The 20484-nt window shown below is 59.2% G+C and overlaps 1 protein-coding gene across 3 annotated transcripts; it reads right to left on the bottom strand.

Annotated features, from left to right (window-relative positions):
• Nucleotides 1-1616: 1616 nt before the first annotated feature.
• On the bottom strand, nt 1617-20445 carry LDHD (lactate dehydrogenase D). 3 transcript variants are annotated; one of them, XM_073307059.1, is made up of 11 exons: nt 20310-20445; nt 17371-17483; nt 16485-16647; nt 14810-14951; nt 13973-14132; nt 12888-13087; nt 12644-12772; nt 12078-12205; nt 10915-11005; nt 9756-9867; nt 1617-8812 (listed from the first exon to the last, which is right to left on the bottom strand). In XM_073307059.1, the coding sequence occupies exons 1-11, from the start codon at nt 20373-20375 to the stop codon at nt 8647-8649; spliced, it is 1470 nt and encodes a 489-aa protein (XP_073163160.1). In that variant the 5' UTR covers nt 20376-20445; the 3' UTR covers nt 1617-8646. The 3 variants fall into 3 exon arrangements, with proteins under 3 accessions (XP_073163160.1, XP_073163161.1, XP_073163162.1); XM_073307060.1 differs by having other exon boundaries at nt 16506-16647; XM_073307061.1 differs by having other exon boundaries at nt 16602-16647.
• Nucleotides 20446-20484: the final 39 nt, after the last annotated feature.

Genomic DNA, 20484 nt, shown 5'->3' with positions numbered 1-20484 from the left:
GGATTACAGTGGACGAGAAGCTGGATATGAGTCAGCAGTGTGCCCTCGTTGACAAGAAGGCCAATGGCATACTGGGCTGGATTAGCAGGAGCATTGCCAGCAGATCGTGGGAAGTGATTATTCCCCTCTATTCGGAACTGGTGAGGCCAGTCCTGGAGTATTGCATCCAGTTTTGGTTCCCCCACTACAGAAGGGTTGTGGACAAATTGAAGAGAGTCCAGCGGAGGGCAACAAAAGTTATTAGGGGGCTGGGGCACATGACTTACGAGGAGAGGCTGACGGAACTGGGGTTATTTGGTCTGCAGAAGAGAAGAATGAGGGGGGATTTGATAGCAGGCTTCAACTACCTGAAGGGAGGTTCCAAAGAGGATGGATCTAGACTGTTCTCAGTGGTGGCAGATGACAGAACAAGAAGCAGTGGTCTCAAGTTGCAGTGGGGGAGGTCTAGGTTTGATATCAGGAAACACTATTTCACTAGGAGGGTGGTGAAGCACTGGAATGGGTTACCTAGGGAGGTGGTGGAATCTCCATCCTTAGAGGTTTTTAAGGCCTGGTTTGACAAAGCCCTGGCTGAGATGATTTAGTTGGGGTTGGTCCTGCTTTGAGCAGGGGGTTGGACTAGATGACCTCCTGAGGTCTCTTCCAACTCTGATATTCTATGATTCTATGATTGGATTGGACAGTGCTGGTGAGGGGGTGGGGCTAAGGGCACTAGATCCCCCCCACTACTGCTCATAGACACATAGCCAAAGGCCACAACAGGCCTTCGTGATCATCTAGTCTGACCTGCACACTGCAGGCCACAGATCTTCACATCCTGTGATAAACCTCTAGCCTCTGGCTGAATAACTGCAGTCCTCAGTCATGGTTTAAAGACATCAAGTTACAGGGAATCCACAGTTGACTCTAGTTCAAACCAGCAAGTGACCCATGATCTGTGGGTCTCAGCCAATCTGACCCAGTGGAAAATTCTTTTCCAACCCCAAATACAGTGATCAGTTAGATACTGAGCATGTGGGCGAGACCCACCAGCCAGACACCTGGGAAGGAATTCTCTGTAGTAACTCAGAGCCTGCCCCATCTAATGTCCTGTCTGTAGACATTGGGGATATTTGCTGCTAGCAATCACAGATTGGCTACAATGGCATGCAGCCCAACTCATCATTCCATCCCCTTGTCAAGGTTCCTTCCCCACTCTGAACGCTAGGGTACAGATGTGGGGACCTGCATGAAAAACCTCCTAAGCTTATCTTTACCAGCTTAGGTCAAAACTTCCCCAAGGTACAAAATATTCCACCCGTTGTCCTTGGATTGGCTGCTACCACCACCAAACAAATACTGGTTACTGGGGAAGAGCTGTTTGGAAACGTCTTTCCCCCCAAAATACTTCCCAAAACCTTGCACCCCGCTTCCTGGACAAGGTTTAGTAAAAAGCCTCACCAATTTGCCTAGGTGACCACAGACCCAGACCCTTGGATCTTAAGAACAATGAACAATCCTCCCAACACTTGCACCCCCCCCTTTCTTGGGAAATGTTGGATAAAAAGCCTCACCAATTTGCATAGGTGACCACAGACCCAAACCCTTGGATCTGAGAACAATGAAAAAGCATTCAGTTTTCTTACAAGAAGACTTTTAATAGAAATAGAAGTAAATAGAAATCACCTCTGTAAAATCAGGATGGTAGATACCTTACAGGGTAATTAGATTCAAAACATAGAGAATCCCTCTAGGTAAAACCTTAAGTTACAAAAAAGATACACAGACAGAAATAGTTATTCTGTTCAGCACAGTTCTTTTTCTCAGCCATTTAAAGAAATCATAATCTAACACGTACCTAGCTAGATTACTTACTAAAAGTTCTAAGACTCCATTCCTGGTCTATCCCCGGCAGAAACAGCATATAGACAGACACACAGACCCTTTGTTTCTCTCCCTCCTCCCAGCTTTTTGAAAGTATCTTGTCTCCTCATTGGTCATTTTGGTCAGGTGCCAGTGAGGTTACCTTTAGCTTTTTAACCCTTTACAGGTGAGAGGATTTTTTTTCCTCTGGCCAGGAGGGATTTTAAAGGGGTTTACCCTTCCCTTTATATTTATGACACCCCTCCATAAACTTATCAAGCTCAGTCTTGAAGCCAGTTGGGTTTTTTGCCCCCACTGCTCCCCTTGGGAGGCTACGCCAGAAGTTCACTCCTCTGATGGTTAGAACCTTCATCTAATTTCAAGCCTAAACTTATTGATGGTTAGTTTCTATCCATTTGTTTTTGTACAACGTTGGCTCTTAACTTAAATAACTCCTCTCCCTCCCCGGTGTTTATCCCTCTGATGTATTTATAGAGAGTGATCCTATCTTCCCTCAGCCTTCATTTGGTGAGGCTGAACAAGCCAAGCTCTTTGACTCTCCTCTCGCAAGGTAGGTTTTCCATTACTCAGATCATCCTAGTAGCTCTTCACTGCTCCTCTTCCAGTTTGAATTCATCTTTCTTATCATGGGAGACCGTAGTATCCCACGCACAGTGTTCCAGGTGAGGTCTCACCAGTGCTTGGTATAATGGCAATAACACTTCCCTGTCTCTACTGGAAATACCTCGCCAGATGCATCCTAGGATTGACTTTAGCCTTTTTCACAGCGAATCACACTGATCACAGGATGACTGAGCCATACACCCAGGTCTTTCTCCTCTCACTTCCAACTGATTTGTCCTCAGTTTATAGCAAAAATTCTTGTTGTTAGTCCCAAAGTGCATGACTTTGCACTATTAAATTTCATCCCATTTCTATTATTCCAGTTTTCAAGGTCCTCTAGCTCTTCTTGTATTATATTCCAGTCCTCCTCTATATTGGCAATGCCTCCCAAATCTGTGTCCTCTGCAAATTTTATTAGCGAAGTCCCACTTTTTGTGCCAAGGTCAATGCAAATGTTGAATGAGACGGATCCCAAGGCCGATCCCTGAGGAACTCCACTAGCCTTTCAATAGTCCCCCTTTAACCTGTTCTTTACCCACCTTTTCCATTTTCATGTTAATCCCCATTTTCTTAAATTTAACTAATCGTTTCCTGTGTAGACTCATATGAAATGCCTTAAGGCAATCCAAGTAGATTTGATCTACTGCATTTCCTTTGTCTAGAAAGGAGATCAGGTTGATCTGGCATGATCTACCTTTTGTAAAACCGTGTATTTTATCTTGATTCCCATTCACCTCTGTCCTTAATGGCTGTTACAGAATGTGTTATAAAACCTTGCATACAACTGAGGTCAAACTAATGGGCCTGTAATTTCCCAGATCACTTTTGTTTCCCCTTAACTATGGGTATATTAGCAATCCTCATTCCCACGAGCCACCCTGCCACTGCCCCCAAGTCCTCCTGACCCTGGGGAAAACTGAGGCCAAGTTTGTGTAGGCGTTGGGCCATGCCTAGATTATCTTTATCATAGAAGATCAGGGTTGGAAGGGACCTCAGGAGGTCATCTAGTCCAACCCCCTGCTCAAAACAGGACCAATCCCCAACTAAATCATCCCAGCCAGGGCTTTGTCAAGCCTGACCTTAAAAATATCTCCAGCCCCTTCTCAGCGCTCAGCCCTCCTCCTTCTTTCCTTGGTTTTTTTGTAGTTAGGGCTGTCACACCTGCCACTGTTGGTTTTAATGCCCTTTGCACAGTGCAGCTCTGCTCGGCTTGTGGCAGCTGTCCCTTTCCCCTACACTTTCTGGCTCGCACGAGGCAGCTTTCCTTGCTGATCCCTCCCTCCCTTCCTTCCCTCCCATCCTCTTGGAAGCAAAGTTTGCCTGTCTTAGAAGCTAGATGGGAACAGTGCAGAGCCTCCCCTACCCAATCCCCCCCATGCCCCAATATCACTGCACCGATGCTGTTAGGGAAAGGGCCTAGGGAACCTTGACTGCAGAAGCGGCCACGGCACCCTCCTGGTTTATGTCCCCTGTGCCCCTTCAGCACAATGAGATGTTAACTGCCCCCTTGCCCCATGGCCGCTTCTGCAGTCAAGGTTCCCTAGGCCCTTTCCCTGACAGCACTGGTGCAGTGATATTAGGGCGTGGGGGGAATTCCTGGCTGCTAGAGAAGATCAGAGTGGTGGTATGAAGATGACAGGCCCTTCCCTGCCCCCACTCTGCCCTAAATCAGCTTGACCAGGAGTCCATCTCTCCGCTCCCCCAAGCAGCAGTGCAAAGGGTGCCTCATTATTCTATGACAGTAGCAGCTAGAAGCTGCCAGCGGAAGTGGGGCAGTGTAGTGCGGGGAGCTGCGCACCGGATCAAAGCTAGACCTTGCCCCAGATGCGGCCCCGATCTTGTTGGCAGCCCTGCAGAGACCCATCAACCTACTCCAGGGATGGCGAGCATGCCTAGCCAGGTCTGGCCATTTCAGAGACAGGGCTGTAATCGCTACTAAGGTTGATCAGACAGCCCTGCCCTGCATTGAGCTCAGCTTCCCATGTACCCGCAGGGCTCAGCTGAGGACAGACTGGGGCAATGGTGCCATTCTCATGGGCAGGCCGGGTGGGAACCAATTCCCAACACGAGTTGATCTTATCTCCTATTTGTATTGGCACCCTGGCAAATCTCTAGGTCACCCTCTGTCCCATGGCAGCAGCCAGCACTGCCAGAGAGATTACTGCCCTGGGAAGTTGCCCCCTTCCTTGGCGGGAGCCCTAGAAAACAGGCATGCTCTGAACAGTGACTCTGCTACAAAAGGCCCCTCTGTAAGAGATCTGTCCCCGCCTGCCGTGGAGTCAGAGCTCCTGGGGTGCTGGGAATGGGGGTTACTGCTGTGGTGCTCTGAGCTTGGCCAGCCCATCCACGGGGCGGGAGCTGGATTCTGGTCACCGTGGGCTCTGTGGGGCCAGCCCGGCCATGGGGGAGGGAGCTGGACTCTGGTCACCGTGGGCTCTGTGGGGCCAGCCCGTCCACGGGGGAGGGAGCTGGAGCCTGTCCCTGTGGGGCCGGCCTGGCCATGGGGTGGGAGCCAGAAGCTGGTCTAACGTCATCACCAGAGTTCTCAGGTATGGATCAGTTGGTGGCTTGTTACTGTTGCTGATCCATGGGCTCGCCTACACCCCCGGCTGCAAGTACAGCTGCTGGGGGCGCTGATTTAGGGCCCGAATGGGCACTGGTCCCTGTGGTTACCCAAATGGGGTGGGGGTGGGGGGGGGCTGGATGCAATTAAAGGCTCTGCAGTCACCAACCAGCACCATGGTGCCATGTGGCTTCCAGCATGGGGGCCCAGCTGAGAGCAGAGGCCCAGGTGTGGAGGTGAGGAAGATCCTGCTGCATGACGTTGGTGCCATGGCCCTGTGTGGTGCTGGAGCCAAGCCCGAGTGCCAGCAGGGTTTACGCTCCCTGGCTGTGGAAAGGCCAGGCTGTGTGAATTCCCACGGTGCTGGAGCAGCCAAGCCCTGCCCTGGGGTGCCCCATGGCTGCCCCAGGTCCGTACTGCTGTGCCTGCTGGAGAGAGGGTGTTCTGGGCACTGCCCACATGACCACTCTCGTGTGAAGTGCTTACGCAGGCAGGCAGATGCAGGATGTGCACATGTACAAAGCCACGTGTGTACACACCCACAGCTCACAGGCACCACACACGGCTGCACACATGCACCTTTGCTTACCACAGCTGGGAGCACTGATGAGCCCCACATCCCGCCCCTTTGCGAAGCCCATGTCCTATCTCAGATGCACTGGGGGGGCTTTGCTTTGCCTCCTTGCCCCCAGCCATGTGAAGGACTGTCTTGGAGGTGAAGGGCCCCAGCCTTTGGCCTTGGGGAGGAGTTGGGGCCACAGGAGCTCCCCGGCAGGTGCAGGCAGGGGCCACAAGGACAGAGGACGCAGGGGCTCCACCAGGCTGGTCCAGAGACTCCCTCCTGCAGGTGGGCGCTGAGGCCAGACTGGCCCTTTGTTGGGCCAGGCCATTGCTCACAGCTGGAGCTCCAGCACCGGGAACCTGCCCTGCAGGGTCGGGGGCTCCAGCTTCCCACTAGGGGGAACCGTGGCAGGGCCCCTCGCCTTGCAGCACAGGTCTCCACCAGGCTTTGCTGTGCAGGCCTAGGCTCTGGGGCCAGACCCCAGGCTCACAAGCCTTGGGGAGCAGGGTAGGGGCCCTGCTGAGCCATCCTATGCTAGTGCCCCAGTAGGCCAGGCGCAGGCGATGCTGGGGAAGGCCACGTGGCGCCTGCAGCCTCTACCAGGCCCATGCAGCGGGTGCAGCTGCCAAGGGTGACAGTGCCCTCTCTCTGTTGGGCAGTGCTGGAGGCTGAGGCAGAAGGGATGGGCACAGGGGGCTGCAGAGCTGGGCTCCTGGGGGGTGAAGGAGGCACATGTAGCTATTAGGCAGGGGGAGGGATGGGCTCCCAGCCAGCCCCTAGGGAGGTGCTGGCTGGCAGGGGAGCCCCATGCTGTGCCTGTGGGGAGCAGTTCCCCTGCCCCATTGCCCCCTCACTGGGAAGTTGGGAGCTTGTGCATGCTCCTTCTGGGGCAGGCAGTCCCCTGGAGGTGCGAGGAGAGTCAGGAGCTTGCTGGCAGGGAAGGGTGCTGGGGGCCCCAGCATGCTCCTGGGGGTGGGTCACCTCTTCCTGCAGGGAAACCCCTTGGGCCGTGCTGTCAGCTGTTCCAGCTGGGGGTCTGCCATTGTCTCTGGCCCCCTGGGGGAGCTGGGGCAGGTTCACCAGCCAGCATAGGCCAGGTGCAACATTAACCCTTTTGTACCCACTGGGTATCCAGGCAACTGAAACTGAGGCAGACGGGGGCTTCACAGCTGTATTACAAACAATTCCCATGTTTGCTGCAGGCTGAACACAGGGCTCACCCCTACGCTGTGCTCCACGCAGAGCTCGGGGACGGCCAGACTGCAGGGGCAGAGGGGAGCCACCTGGGGCCCCACTGGCCCCCCTCCACTCTATCTCCATGCCCAGCAGGCCCCATGAACAGCATGGCACAGGTGCCCCCTAGCATGCCCTACTCCCTGCCCTTACCTGTCTGGAGCTTTGCCCTGGTGGGTGCTGGGCCACACAGGACTGAGGTGCTTCTGCCCCTGCCATGGGAAGCTGGCACAGTGGCTGCCATGCTGGGCCAGGCTCTCAGCACCCAGTCTGGATGCCCGGAGCCATAGATGGGCATAAAGCCATGCTAGGCTCCAGGTGCCGTCTGTGGCCCTTGGCACCACCCGGCTGGGCAGCAGGGAGGATGGGGGTGGGCCCTGGGCACTGCCGGATTTGGGGACCTGCTTTGCAGAAGGTGGGTTTATTGACTGAGCACTGCAGGGAATACCCTCCCCCCGCCAACCCTCTGCCCCTGTCCCAGGGCAGGAGGTCACTCTGCTCACAGCCAGCTTTAGTACTGGCTTTGTGGGGGCTGGATTTGCGTTAGCCAGCGCCATGGCTCTGCTGTGCAGGGTGCTGGCAGAATGGGGTTGGGGGAAGGACCTAGGCCAAGGCTGGGCCAGCAGGGGCCTGCAGGCTGGGGTTGAGGAGTGTCACACAAGCACAGCCCTGGTGCTCTCTCACGCCTCCATCCGGTCCCTGAGAAGGCCCCTTTGCAATGTTACCCTCCGTAAGGTCACGCGTTCTCACGAGGGGGAGCCCTTTGCCTCCACCGCCAGCCCGCGGCCTCACCCCGTGAGCCCGTCAGCGCCCCCACGGCCTGCCCACCCTGAGGGAGCAATACGGCCCCCGCCTGTTTAGCCTGTAGTGACTCAGCCAGCATGTAAAGCAGCGGTTATGGGAAGTGGGGAACACAGAGTAGGAAGTTACCGCACAGTACAACTGGGTCTGGCCAAGTCCCAGCGGGCCCAGCCCCCTCTTTGTCCATCCAGCCGACCCCCTCTACCACCTCCTCAAAGGCCCCTCCTCCGTCCTTTGTCTTTGTTCCGGGCACACACATCCCCTGGGCCCTCTGCAGCCCTTTGCTCTCCCGCTGGCCAGACCCAGTGGGTTCCAAGCTGGGCAGGGCCACCTAGTCATCAGTAGCTAAGTGACACAGCGTCCAGGCCAGGCTGCTAGGCAGGGTCACACCTGGGCCTCTGCAACACCAAACCCCCTCACCCACCCCCTGGGTGAACAGCAGCACACAGGGGAAACTGAGGCCCACACAGTATTCATACAAACTGCTAAGAAAATTCCCCACATTGTCACAAGGCCACTAGCAAAACTGGGGTGGGGGTCCTAGGGCTGGAAGAGGCAGGAGGGCTGAGGCAGAGCTGAGAGTGGGGAGCCTAGGGCCAGAAAAGGTGACGGGGGAGAGGAGGGTGATAGGAGAGCTAGGGGGAGTCACAGGGCTGGGAGAGGCAGTGGGGGGAGCTGGGACAGAGCTGGGAGGTCCTAGGGCAGAGAGAGGTGGGGTGGGGGGCTGGGACAGAGGTGAGGGGGGAGCCCAGGGCTGGGAAAGGTGAAGCGGGGTAGTATTAGAGCTGTGGGGGAGCCCAGGGCCAGGAGAGGCAGGGAGGACAGGAAGGGGTTTGCTGGCATTAAGCCTGCTGCCTTCTACCGCTTCCAGTCCCTCCCTCCCGTGGCACATATGATCCAGTGGCCTCAACTCGGCTCAAGGGTCCAGACTTGAGTCACTGTCTGCATGGGGAGGGGGAGGGAACCTGCCATGCCAGCGCTGGGTGCTCTGGGCTGGCTGGGCAAGGGTGGGCGGTGCCCCTCACAGCACCTTCCCAGGGTTCATGAGATTCTTGGGGTCCAGCGTGGCCTTGATCTGCCTCATGACGGTCAGTCCCAGCTCCCCGATCTCCTCCCGCATCAGATGGCGCTTGCCCAGGCCGATGCCATGCTCACCCGTGCAGGTGCCGTCCAGGGCTAGGGCCCGTCTGGGAGGAGAGGGGGCAGGATATGCATCAGCAGGAGGGCAGGGCAGCTGGGGGGAGGGTGGCCGGGGCGGCTGCACCAGGTGGGGGCAGCACAGTCAAGGGGAGGGTGTCACCGGGGGACCCTTGGACCTAGTGGCAGGGGGTCCACAGGGGTACAGGAACCCCAGGGTCAGATCCCTTCATGTGAATTCACCCTAGGGGCAGGGGAGGGCTCAGCTGTGTGCCAGCTGCCCATAGCGGATGCTGAAGGTGTAGCATGCCAAAGGGAGCGGGTGAGGGGGACACAGCCCAGGGGGAGGGTACAAAAGAGCAGGGTGTGGCCCTGGGGTGCGCCCCATGTGTGTGCAGTCCCCCCCGCCCTTTGCCTCTGGGACAACTACTGACCCCGTCCAGACCCTGCCCAGCCTGGCTGTGCTCCAGGGCCCCATGTGAGGAGCAAGTGCCCGACTGTCCCCCATGTGCAGAGCAGCTCCAGTCTCCCATGTGTCCTGGGAGGGCTGCCTGAGCTCTCAGCGAGGAGTCCAGGACAGGTAGCTCCTGGAAACTCTTCTGGTTGCTTCTTCTGCCACCCTGGTCCTGAGCTCTGGGCCCCTCCCTGGTGTGCCCCCCCATGTCCCTAGGTCTGTGCTCAAAGGCCAGTTAGGGCGGGCCCCATCTGCCCCCCGCAGGATCCCATGAGTTGCTTCTGCCCTTCAACACCAGAGATGGGCCATGCAGGGCTGAGCTGCACTGAGCAGGGCGGGGTAGCACTGGGCAGAGCAGAGCTGGGTCGGGCCGGGCAGATAGGGCTGGGCAGGACAGAGCCGGGCTGGGCAGGGCTGGTTAGCACTGGGCAGAGCTGGGCCAGCAGGGCAAGACAACGTGGGTAATACTGAGGAGAGCAGAGCTGGGCAGAGGCAGGCTTGGCAAGGCAGATCAGGGCTGGGAAGAGCTGGCTTCCTACCTGGCCAGTCGGGTTGCAAACTCCTTGACGTGCTGGCTCTCGGCCAGGTTGGCCGGGTCGAACACCAGTATGCAGTGAAAGTTCCCGTCACCCACGTGCCCGACTATCGGGCCTGAGGGGACACAGACCAGCTGCTCATATGTAGACCCTCTCCCAGCCCAGACACCTACTGCCTGGCTCCCTTCCACCCCTCCTCCAGTGGGGCCCCTTGCCCTACAGAGCCCACGCTGGAGTCATTACCCACCCCTGAAATGCAGCCCCCTCTGGGCAGAAAGGGGCCATGCCCAGGGTTTGGGGAAGGAGCCCCCCGCTCCACTGAGATGGGGGTGGGGGTAGCTCATCACGGATATCCCCCCCATCGGGATCTGGCCAGTGCATGAGGGGCCGCACGTCCCAATGGCTCGGGAGGACGGGATCTCCAGCAGCGCCGCTCCCCGGTGCGGGCTGGCTCAGCCATTGGCTTGTCCTGTCCAGCCTGCCCCAGCACGGGGTGAGACTGGATGAGGTCACAGTGTAGGGGCACAGGAATGTCGCCCAGGGAGCATGTTCCCTGACAGGTGGGGGTCATGGCAGGCCCAGGGCTTATTAGTTCCAGCTCTGGGGAGCCAGGCTGGCTTAGTCCCCTTGCAGCCCCACTAAAACACAGGTCCTGCTCAGCACAGCCCCCGGGCTCAGACCCCTGGGATCGAGGGGCACTAGCCAGAGCTGTGGGTGGAGTATGTCAAGTGCGTTAGAAGCATCTGATGCATGTCTGATGTGTGTGAAGTGTCTGATGTGTGTGAAGCGTCTGATGTGTGTGATGTATGTGAAGCGTGCCCAGCTGCCCTGTTCTCTGCGTTGGTGGGCATTGTCAGGCACTCGTGCCAGTGAGGCATTCACCCCAGACAGGTGCACTGTGGGTGGTTGGCGTTTAGGGGCCGCATTTGGGTTTATTCCCAACTCCTGCGGCAATGTGGGGCAGGGCCTCTGCCCCCTGTCTGCAGCCCTCAGTCCCATGGCTCCCACACCCAGACAGGATAATGGCAGGCAGGCCTGACCGCAGGGGGATGGGAGCAGCACCAACCCCGTCATGTCATCCCTTCTCCTGCTGCCTCGCCCAACCCCAGTGAAGTGACCCCCAGCTGCACAGGCCCTGACCCCAGGCTCAGTGGAGACCTACCTGTGAGCCCCGACTCCTGCAGGTCTCTGTGGGTCTCTCCCACGATGTGGGGCAGCCGGGAGATGGGGACGCACACGTCCGTGGAGTAGCCCTGGGGGGACACCGGAGAAGGTTCACTGACCCCCTCCACAGGATTGACTGGACACATTTGGGCACCCTGATCCAGCCTCATGCAGGGGGTGCACACTGGCCTCTCTTGGGCCCCCAGAGGATCCCAGCTCCCCCTGCGCCCCACTGATGGGACCCAGGCTCAGCTTGGGAAAACCCTTGCTAAGCCCTCCCAGGCATGGGGCTCGGGACGTGCTGTTCAGTGGAGTCCCCTGAAGGTCTGGGGACCACTGACTTTGGGACGCCCATTGAGGAGCGGCTGTCAGCAGTCACGCTAGGGCAGAACAGTTCTGTGGGTGGGCACTGGCCCCCCCAGACTGGGGAAAGCCCAGAGAGTCTCATGTCCCTGGCCAACCAAAAGCCCCCATATCACTCCCCAGTCCCCTCCCCTGATGCCCCCCAGTCATAAGAACATAAGAATGGCCATACTGGGTCACACCAAAGGTCCATCTAGCCCAGTATCCTGTCTACCGACAGTGGTCAATGCCAGGTGCCCCAGAGGGAATGAACAGAACAGGGAATCATCAAGTGATCCATCCCCTGTCACCCATTCCCAGCGTCTGGCAAACAGAGGCTAGGGACACCATCCTTGCCCATCCTGGCTAATAGTAATTGAAGGACCTATCCTCCATGAATCTATCTAGCTCCCTTTTGAACCCCCTTATAGTCTTGGCCTTCACAACATCCTCTGGCAAGGAGTTCCACAGGTTGACTGTGCGTTGAGTGAAAAAATACTTTCTTGTGTTTGTTTTAAACCTGCTGCCTATTAATTTCATTTGGTGGCCCCTTGTTCTTGTGTTATGAGAAGGAGTAAATAACACTTCCTTATTTACTTTCTCCACACCAGTCATGATTTTATAATCATGTCCCTTCCCTTGGTACCCCTTACCCTCTCCCCAGACACCCCTTGTCCCTCAGGCACTCCCTCACCCTCTCCCCAAGTGACCCCCTCTTCCCCCAGCCTCCCCCACCCCCTCTCCTCGGGCACTCCCCCACCCCCCTCCACGTGACCCCCCCTTCCCCCTGGCATTCCCCTCCCTCCAGCGCTAGCCCACCTTGCTTCCAGGGCGCAGGGCCAAGGCTGCATACCAGGCGTTGTGCCGAGCGGCCCACAGCTTGTTCCTTGCCTCTGGTTCCCGGGCCCAGGCAAAGTCTGAGCCGCCATTCAGCTGCACGATCTCCTCTGCAAAGGGAGAGAACCCCTCACGGTCAGACCCCTGCCCCCAGAGCGGGGCCTGGCTGCCAGCCGACTCTGCCAGGCAGGCCGGGGCAGGGTAGAGGCCTGGCTTCCCCCGTTGCTGGAGACCTACACCAGCAGGTCTGTGGGACGGGAGGTGAGAGATCCACTCCCTGGCATGGCGACAGACTTGGCCAGGGCAGGACAGAGCAACTCTGTCCCCTACAGAAAAGGGGAAGGGCAGCAACAGCCCACCTCAGCCACAGGCCAGGCAGCCAGCCACCCCGCAGCTCCACCCAACCCCATGGCACCATCCGAATATGCCTCTGGTGTCCTAGCAGTGCCCACTGCCCCAGGGCTGCTGCTCCCCTGCTGCACCAGGAGGAGGGAGGGCCCCCAACCTGTGCCCCCCTGGGCAGCACCCCCCTGGCATCATGGGCATACCTGCCTGCCGGACCTGCTCCTCCACACTGCTGGGCGAGCCGTGAAACTCCAGGAAGAGCGTGGGGGACACAGTGTAGCTCAGGCCACTGAACCGGTTACAGGCAGCCATCATGACATCATCCAGGAACTCTGGGGGAGCAGAGAGGCTGGGGGTCAGAGCCCTGGACGGCTCTGTAGCCCACTGGGGAGCGATACCCCCTGCTCCCCAGGGCATGCTCTGCAGGGCACGGGGCAGCCAACTCACCGATCCGGGCCACGGGGATGCAGGCCTGCAGCGCCTGCACCGTGCAGCCCACCGCCGCCTGCACACTGGGGAAGGCACACACGGCTGCCACTGTGGCCTCAGGGCTGCCATGGAGCCGCAGCGTAGCCTGGGTGATGAGCCCCAGTGTCCCCTCAGAGCCCACAAACAGCCCTGTCAGGTTGTAGCCGGCAGCGCTCTTCCTGCAGCAGGGCGAGAAGGGGCTGGGGTGAGATTTGGGGCAGGAGCCCTGTCATAACCATACAGCTAAGGGTAGCCTAGAATTCCTCCTTACCGTAAGGGGTTAAGAAGCCCAGATAACCTGGTTGGCACCTGACTAAAAGGACCCATGGGGAAAGAAGATACTTTCAAAGCTTGGGGGGCGGGGGGAGGAAGGCTTTGTTTTGTGTGTTCTCTTGGGAAGCAGAGAAGTATCAGGTCAGAAAACTCCTTCTCCTATAAACCATCCTAACAGTCTCTCATATTACAAAAATTGTAAGTAAAGCCAGGCAAGGCGTGTTAGATTATCTTTTGTTTATCTTGTGAATTTTTCCTTTGCTGGAGGGATGTTTATTCCTGTTTTTTTGTAACTTTGAAACTAAGCCTAGAAGAAGTTCTGCTGTGTTTTTGAATCTTTTGTTACCCTGTAAAGTTATTTTCCGTCCTGATTTTACCGAGGTGATTTTTACCTTTTTTTAAAAATAAAATCCTTCTTTTAAGAACCTGACTGATTTCTCTATTGTCCTAAAACCCAGGGGTTTGGGTCTGTGATCACTTTGTAACCAATTGGTGAGGATATTATTCTCAAGCCTCCCCAGGAGAGGGGGTGTAAGGGCTTGGGGAGATATTTTGGGGGAATAGGAACTCCCAGTGGTCCTTTCCCTGACTCTTTGTTAAATCACTTGATGGTGGCAGCGTACCCTCCAAGGACAAAGAGTTTGTGCCTTGGGGAAGTTTTGACCTAAGCTGGTAGAAATAAGCTTAGGGGGTCTTTCATGCGGGCCCCCACACCTGTACCCTAGAGTTCAGAGTGGGGAGGGAACCCTGACAAGCCCCCTGGTGCCCCCCTTCCCCACAGCCCCCAGTACCTGAAGTGGCGGCCCTGGCCGGCCGTGTGCAGCACCCTGCCATCAGCCAGCACCACCTGCAGGTTGAGCACGTTGTGACGCATGGTGCCGTAGCGCACAGCATTGGTGCCCGAGGCGCTGGTGGCTGCCATGCCGCACAGGGAGGCATCAGCGCCGGGGTCTGCGGAGGGAAAGGGCACAGCCGGCGGTCAGTGGCGGACGGGGCCAATGGTCACAGGGCACTGCAGAGCCAGCATCCCGGGGAACCGTCCCCTCCGCACCCAGGGTAGAGCTCGGCCCAAGACAGAAGCCGCCCGCCCCCAGTTGCTGTGCCGTGGGTGCTCCGAAAGCTGGTCCAGGCCGAGCCCCTGGCAGCTGCCAGCACCGAGCCCAGCACGCCGCGGCCGCGGAGACGTAGAGGGAGTGGCCAGGTCAGAGTCAGGCCCTTCACCCTGGGCGGCTGCAGCACAGACTGTGCCCCCATTGCCCTGCCTGGCGCTGCCCACCCCGTGGCCCAGGCGGGCTGTGGCCTGCGGCATGCTGAGCGGGCCAACGAGGGTCCTGTGGCGGGGTTGATTTTCATGGCACGTCCACTGGAGTGCGACCCAGCTGTTCTGTTCCCGGCAGCCAGCCCCACTGCGCTGGGCTGGATTGGGGCGGAGGATCTGGGGGTGAAGATAACCGGCCCACTGATAGCCTTCCGCCCAGGTATGTCGCCCAGTGCAGCTGCCAGCTTCCTGCTCTGACACCATTAAACCCAGCAGCAGGCCTGGGCATCAGCCATGTGCTGGAATGGGGCTGGGACCGCTCGTCCCCCACCACTGGAGGGCGCCCCTCACCCCGTGCCCAGCATCATACCGACAGGGAACCAGAGGCCGGTGTCCCGCAGGTAGTTGTTGAGCGCTTTGTGGGTCACCCCCGGCTCCACGGCCACAGTAAAGTCCTCAGTGCTGAGCGCTGTGATGCGATCCATTCGGGTCAGGTTAAAGCACACGCCGCCCTGGCCCAGAGAGATGGGAGCGGGCATGAGAGACAGCCCCACCGGCGCTCCCTGGAAAGGGTCTGAGACCTGCTGGGTCACCACCTGAACACACATAGGCAGGTGGGGCAGGGGCAGGACACTGCCAGGCTGGGGTTCCCCTGCTCTGTGCCCCAGTAGTATCTCGCCATGGCTGCCCTGGCATCACTGCCCGGCCAGGGAGTCGCCAGAGCTCCAGGCGAAGATGAACCACCATGGCCCCCCCAGCACTGATCCCCCAAGACTCGCGGGCACCACAGAGCTGCCCTCCTGGCACAAGAAGAAGCGGAGCCTGCCTGGGAGGAACCTCCCCAGAACAGCCATGCTGGGCCATGCACCTACTGGCCTCTGCAAGGACTTCCCTGCTCGGGACAGCGGGGCAGCAGCCAAGGCCTGGGCCGGCTGGCTCTTGTCGAGAGCGGAAGACTCGCTGTGCCAGCCTCACCTGCAAAAGGACCAGTGCGTGGGGTGGCAAGGGTCTGGGTTGGCACCTCAGCTGGATGAGTGGGCAGAGTGCCAGCTGCACGGGAGCCCCACTGGATTATGCCAGCTGGGGATGGGATCTGTCACACCCTATGGCCAGGAAATGCTCACTGCGCTGCCCCCCGCTGCGTATCCTCATTGCACTGCCCCCCGCTCCATACCCTCACTGCGCTGCCCCCCTGCTGCGTATCCTCCATGCACTGCCCCCCCGCTGCGTATCCTCATTGCACTGCCCCCCCGCTGCGTATCCTCACTGCGCTGCCCCCCCGCTGCGTATCCTCACTGCGCTGCCCCCCCGCTGCGTATCCTCACTGCACTGCCCCCCCGCTCCATACCCTCACTGCACTGCCCCCACGCTGCGTATCCTCACTGCACTGCCCCCCCGCTCCATACCCTCACTGCACTGCCCCCCTGCTGCGTATCCGCACTGCGCTGCCCCCCTGCTGCGTATCCTCACTGCGCTGCCCCCCTGCTGCGTATCCTCACTGCACTGCCCCCACTGCGTACCCTCACTGCACTGCCCCCCCGCTGCGTACCCTCATTGCACTGCCCCCCCGCTGCGTACCCTCACTGCACTGCCCCCCCGCTGCGTACCCTCATTGCACTGCCCCCCGCTCCATACCCTCACTGCGCTGCCCCCCTGCTGTGTATCCTCCCTGCACTGCCCCCCCGCTGCGTATCCTCATTGCACTGCCCCCACGCTGCGTATCCTCACTGCGCTGCCCCCCGCTCCATACCCTCACTGCGCTGCCCCCCTGCTGCGTATCCTCACTGCGCTGCCCCCCTGCTGCGTATCCTCACTGCGCTGCCTCCCCGCTCCATACCCTCACTGCGCTGCCCCCCCTGCTGCGTATCCTCACTGCGCTGCCCCCCATTCTGTACCCTCACTCCGCTGCCCACCGCTACGTACCCTCACTGCGCTGCCCCCCCGTTCTGTACACTCACTGCACTGCCCCCCATTCTGTACCCTCTCTGCACTGCCCTCGTTCTCCGTACACTCACCGCGCTGCCCCCCCAGCTCCGTACTCTCACCATTGGGCCCCCGCTCCGTACCCTCACTGCGGTGACGCCGCCCTCCAGGCCCGTGCCAGTGCTGAAGGGGATGATGGGGACACCATGACTGTAGCAGATTCCCGCCAGCTTGCTGACCTGTTCCACGTCCTGGGGCCAGACCACAGCATCCGGCGGGCTGCACCTGCAGGCAGGGGAGAGCCCCATGTAATGCCAGCTCCCAGGGGCAGGGTGAGCCAGCTGCCTCTGCGCACAGCGTGTGCAGCTCCACCTGGGCTGAGAACACAGCAGGGAGCCAGCCGTGAGCCAGGCTGGGTGGGGCAGACAAGGCCTGGATGAGCCAGGGGAAGAGGGGCTTTGAGGGCTGAGCAGGGCACTGGCCTCTGGCCCCACAGGTTGGCTCCCCAACACTGATCCAGAGGACGCTAGAGGGCTCAGCACCAGGGCCCATCTGCCCCAGCTGGCAGGGCATGGTGAGAGAAACTGGGATTTCAGCGGCGCCTTGGAGGCAACAGTTTGGCGCAGCCCTGGGCACCGGGTGGGGCTGCACCCGCTGTGGCCGTGCTGGGCACGGGGGGCACTCCTGCAGCAGCAATGGGACAGCTATGCCTATGCACCCCAACAGCTGCTGGGGTCCGGAGCCCGTCCCTGGAGCGCTGTCCTTCCCGTGGCCATGTCACTGCGTCTCCCTGGATCGCGATGGGTGCTGCACACACGTCACAGTCCCTCCAGGGGGATGGGCTCCTCCCAGGGCATGAGGGAGCCAAGCCAGCAGAGGCCCTTCACAGCCCCTCAGAGAGCCCCCAGGCCTGGGTCAGCGAGGCTCTAGCAGGCTCCCCGGTCTGCACTGGCTGTATGAGCCAGCCTCTGGTGAGTGTGTGGCGTGTGCTGGGAGCTCCGCAGGTACCTGTGCATGGATTCATCCCTCCCATGCTGCTCCCGGGCAGCCAGGGCTGTGGACACATTCGGGGTCCCCACCACGGCTCGCAGGGCCTCCACCAGCTTCCCCGGCAGCTGGCCCTAGAGAGAGTTAAAGGGCCAGCGTGTTACAAGCACCTGCCGAAACACTCCCTTTCTCCAGGCGGCGGCAGAGCTCCCAGGCACGAGCTCGAAGCGTGTGGGCAAACCCCAAAGCTGTGCAGGGAGATGGGCACCTAACCACAGCCACCCGTCTCTCCCCAGGGATGAAGGGCACAGGACATGGGGCTCGTGCTGGAATGGGGGCTTGGCTGCTCCAGGATGGGGGAGGGATAGCTCAGTGGTCTGAGCATTGGCCTGCTAAACCCAGGGTCGTGAGTTCAATCCTTGAGGGGGCCATTTAGGGAACTGGGGCAAAAATTGGGGATTGGTCCTGCTTTGAGCAGGGGATTGGACTAGATGACCTCCTGAAGTCCCTTCCAACCCAGATATTCTATGATTCTAAGACATGATGGGCAGCGGGGTGGAGCTACGCGGGAAAGTCCCTCCCATCATCTATCATTGCCTTAAGAGGTCTGTCACAGACACAGATATGTACTGTGTCTTCAGTGTCAAAAGGGCTGGAGATTTCCTTTCAATCCCCTCCCCCTCCCAGTGCCGCCCTTCAGCAAGGATGGCCCCAGCCAAGCTGATCCAGCGCTGCGCAGGGATGCCAGGCTCCGGCATGCACAGGGACCTGGAGCACAGGAGCCAAATGCAGAGACCTGCCTTCCCTGAGCTCCTCCAGAGGTGTTTGCCACCACTACAGATTTGTCTGGGTGTGTGAAAGAGAAGGGCCCCTGGCAAGAGATGGGTTGGCTAAGGGGTGCAGTTCAGCTGTTTACAACATTATTGGCCCTGGAGATCACAGGTGCCTGGTTTCGCCTCATTGGCCCTGCAGGGCCTCTGGTCAGCTCTTTCTGACCCAAATCCAGGGGCGTGGAAAGGAATTCTGAAGGAAGGAAATCTTAGTGCAACACTTCCAAACAATCCGAGGAGATTATGGTTGGGGGGGTTGCAACTGGGTCTGAAACGACTCCTCCCTGTGGAGCCAAGGCCTGGCCTTCAGGGAGCTGGGGAAATGCTGGACCTCTAGAAACCACAAGGCCCCGAAGGAAGGCTGCGTTAGGGCAGAATAGGACTCAGGTGGAGAGAGGCTCATACGCCCCTGGCCTGAGGTGCAGGCTGGCTGTGAGCATCACCAGAGACTCTCGGAAGACACATAAGATCCTGGTCTTAGCAGCCAAGTTCATAGAATATCAGGGTTGGAAGGGACCTCAGGAGGTCATCTAGTCCAACCCCCTGCTCAAAGCAGGGCCAATCCCCAATTTTTGTCCCAGATCCCTAAATGGCCCCCTCAAGGATTGAACTCACAACCCTGGCTTTAGCAGGCCAATGCTCCAACCACTGAGGTATCCCTCCCCCCACAACTCCTTAATTTCTGGCCACCTCTCGCCCTGCAGTAATGTGATGCTGCTCCGTGCAAATGAGCGCTTTCTAAATGAGCATGAATTAAAGTCAGGTGAAGAGCTGCCCAATATTCGGTCAGGGGGTCTCCACTCGGCAAAGCGTCGATGGGACAATGGCTCCTCCTGACGCAGCAGAGTTCACAGAGTTGGAGCCAGAGCTGCGGAGTGTAACGGCTCAGGTGTTTGCTGTGTTTTACCTGCGGGGCCAGCCCAACCTCAGGGGAGTGAGGGAGCGTTCCTTCCGCACCAGCTTCTGAGCCCGACGTTCTAATCAGCGGCTCCCGTGCAGGATCCACTGCCGCTTCTCGGAGCAGAGCCCCACTTTGCTGAGTCTGCCCCCTGGCCCAAACACCCCCTTGCCCCTTGGCACGCACGTTCCTGGCCTAGGGAGGCGGGTTTTGGAGCCCCCCAATGCTCCCTGGGTTTCTCCCCTCCTGGGGGCTGCCTTTGTCAGTGGTTTGACATTGCTCCCCTGCTGACCACAGCTGGGGGTTCACTCACTTGGGGTGTGAGTCCTTCCCTTTCCTCTGAAACTCACCAGAGGTTCATCACTAAAGTCCCCAAATCCCCCCCTTCTGCCCAGTGCTGGGGGCGTGGCGGGAGGGCAGGGTCTGGGTGTGGGTAGGTCGCAGCCCGTTGCAGTGAGGGTTCCTGGGCCCAGAAGCCACCCTCACAGGGCTGGCTTGGTGTCCTTCCTGCCCTCCCCATCCTGGGCCAGGTGAGCTCCAGGGCTGATAACAGCCTGTGCGGGTCAAATCCAGCCTTGCGGGCGGCGACAGACTCTGTGAGATGGGATCAGGTGGCATCATGTCAGGGGTCCTGGTAGCGGGCCCCATAGAGAGCAAACTTCCACCCTTAGATGTGGCCCTTGTGGGTCAGGCGGGAGGTGCCCTAGGGAGGTGGTGGGGCGAGCAGGACTGGCCAGGGGGTGATGGGGGCTCAGTGAGCAGCTCTCAAGCCAGTGCTGGAATTGGCTATTCAAACAAAAGTGCTGGATGCAGCTGCCCTGGCCAGAACGTGGCTGGCGGAGACTCCAGACCCCCGGCATGGGTGGAGATGCCCAACACCCCCCATGCCACCCCAAATTGTATATGTCAATGGGGGACACAATTTAAAGGGGGCAGAGGAAAGTTCGGTGTCCACCCCTCCCCAATATAGAAGTCAAACTACATCTATGGCCGCCGGCCAGGGTCCAAGCAGACACGTGGATCCTCCCCACCCTGCATCAGCCAGGCCCGGGCCAGGCACGGTACCAGCCCAGCGGGGTTGGGAGGGCACAGAGGGGCCTGTCTGACTCCCGCCGCTGGCTCGGAGCTCAGCCCTGCCCTGCGGGGAGCTGGGTCGGAGCCGCCCCCGGCAAGGTCACACCAGGCCCGAAACGCTGGCGATGGGCAGGGCCCAGCTGGCCCCCTGCCAGTACCTGCAGGCCGGAGCTCCTCCTGCAGCCGAGCGCCCCGCTGCCGCGACACAGCCTCTGCAGAGCCATGGGGCGCGCAGGGGCAGGGGCGCAGCCTCCCAGCTGAGCTCCCCAAAGCGAAACCAGCCTCCCCACTGGCCCCGCCCCGTCCATGTTAAGGCGGAACCGACTATTAAGG

The sequence above is a fragment of the Lepidochelys kempii genome, chromosome 12 (genome assembly GCF_965140265.1).
Source record: "Lepidochelys kempii isolate rLepKem1 chromosome 12, rLepKem1.hap2, whole genome shotgun sequence".
In the NCBI taxonomy this organism is placed as follows: Eukaryota; Metazoa; Chordata; order Testudines; family Cheloniidae; genus Lepidochelys; species Lepidochelys kempii.
Note: the sequence above shows the minus strand (reverse complement) of the source record. Positions and strands in the feature narration are given on the sequence as shown.

What these genes read in the sequence shown, in the direction of transcription:
- LDHD (XM_073307059.1), bottom strand. Translation starts at nt 20,375, where the DNA reads ATGGCTCTGCAGAGGCTGTGTCGCGGCAGCGGGGCGCTCGGCTGCAGG. An exon ending in TACGGAGCGGGGGCCCAATG is followed by an intron (nt 14,952 to 16,484) that starts GTGAGAGTACGG and finishes TCTCTGGGCCAG; the next exon opens with GGCGGCGTGTGCTTTAACCT. An exon ending in TTTGCAACCCGACTGGCCAG is followed by an intron (nt 8,813 to 9,755) that starts GTAGGAAGCCAG and finishes CTCTCCTCCCAG; the next exon opens with ACGGGCCCTAGCCCTGGACG.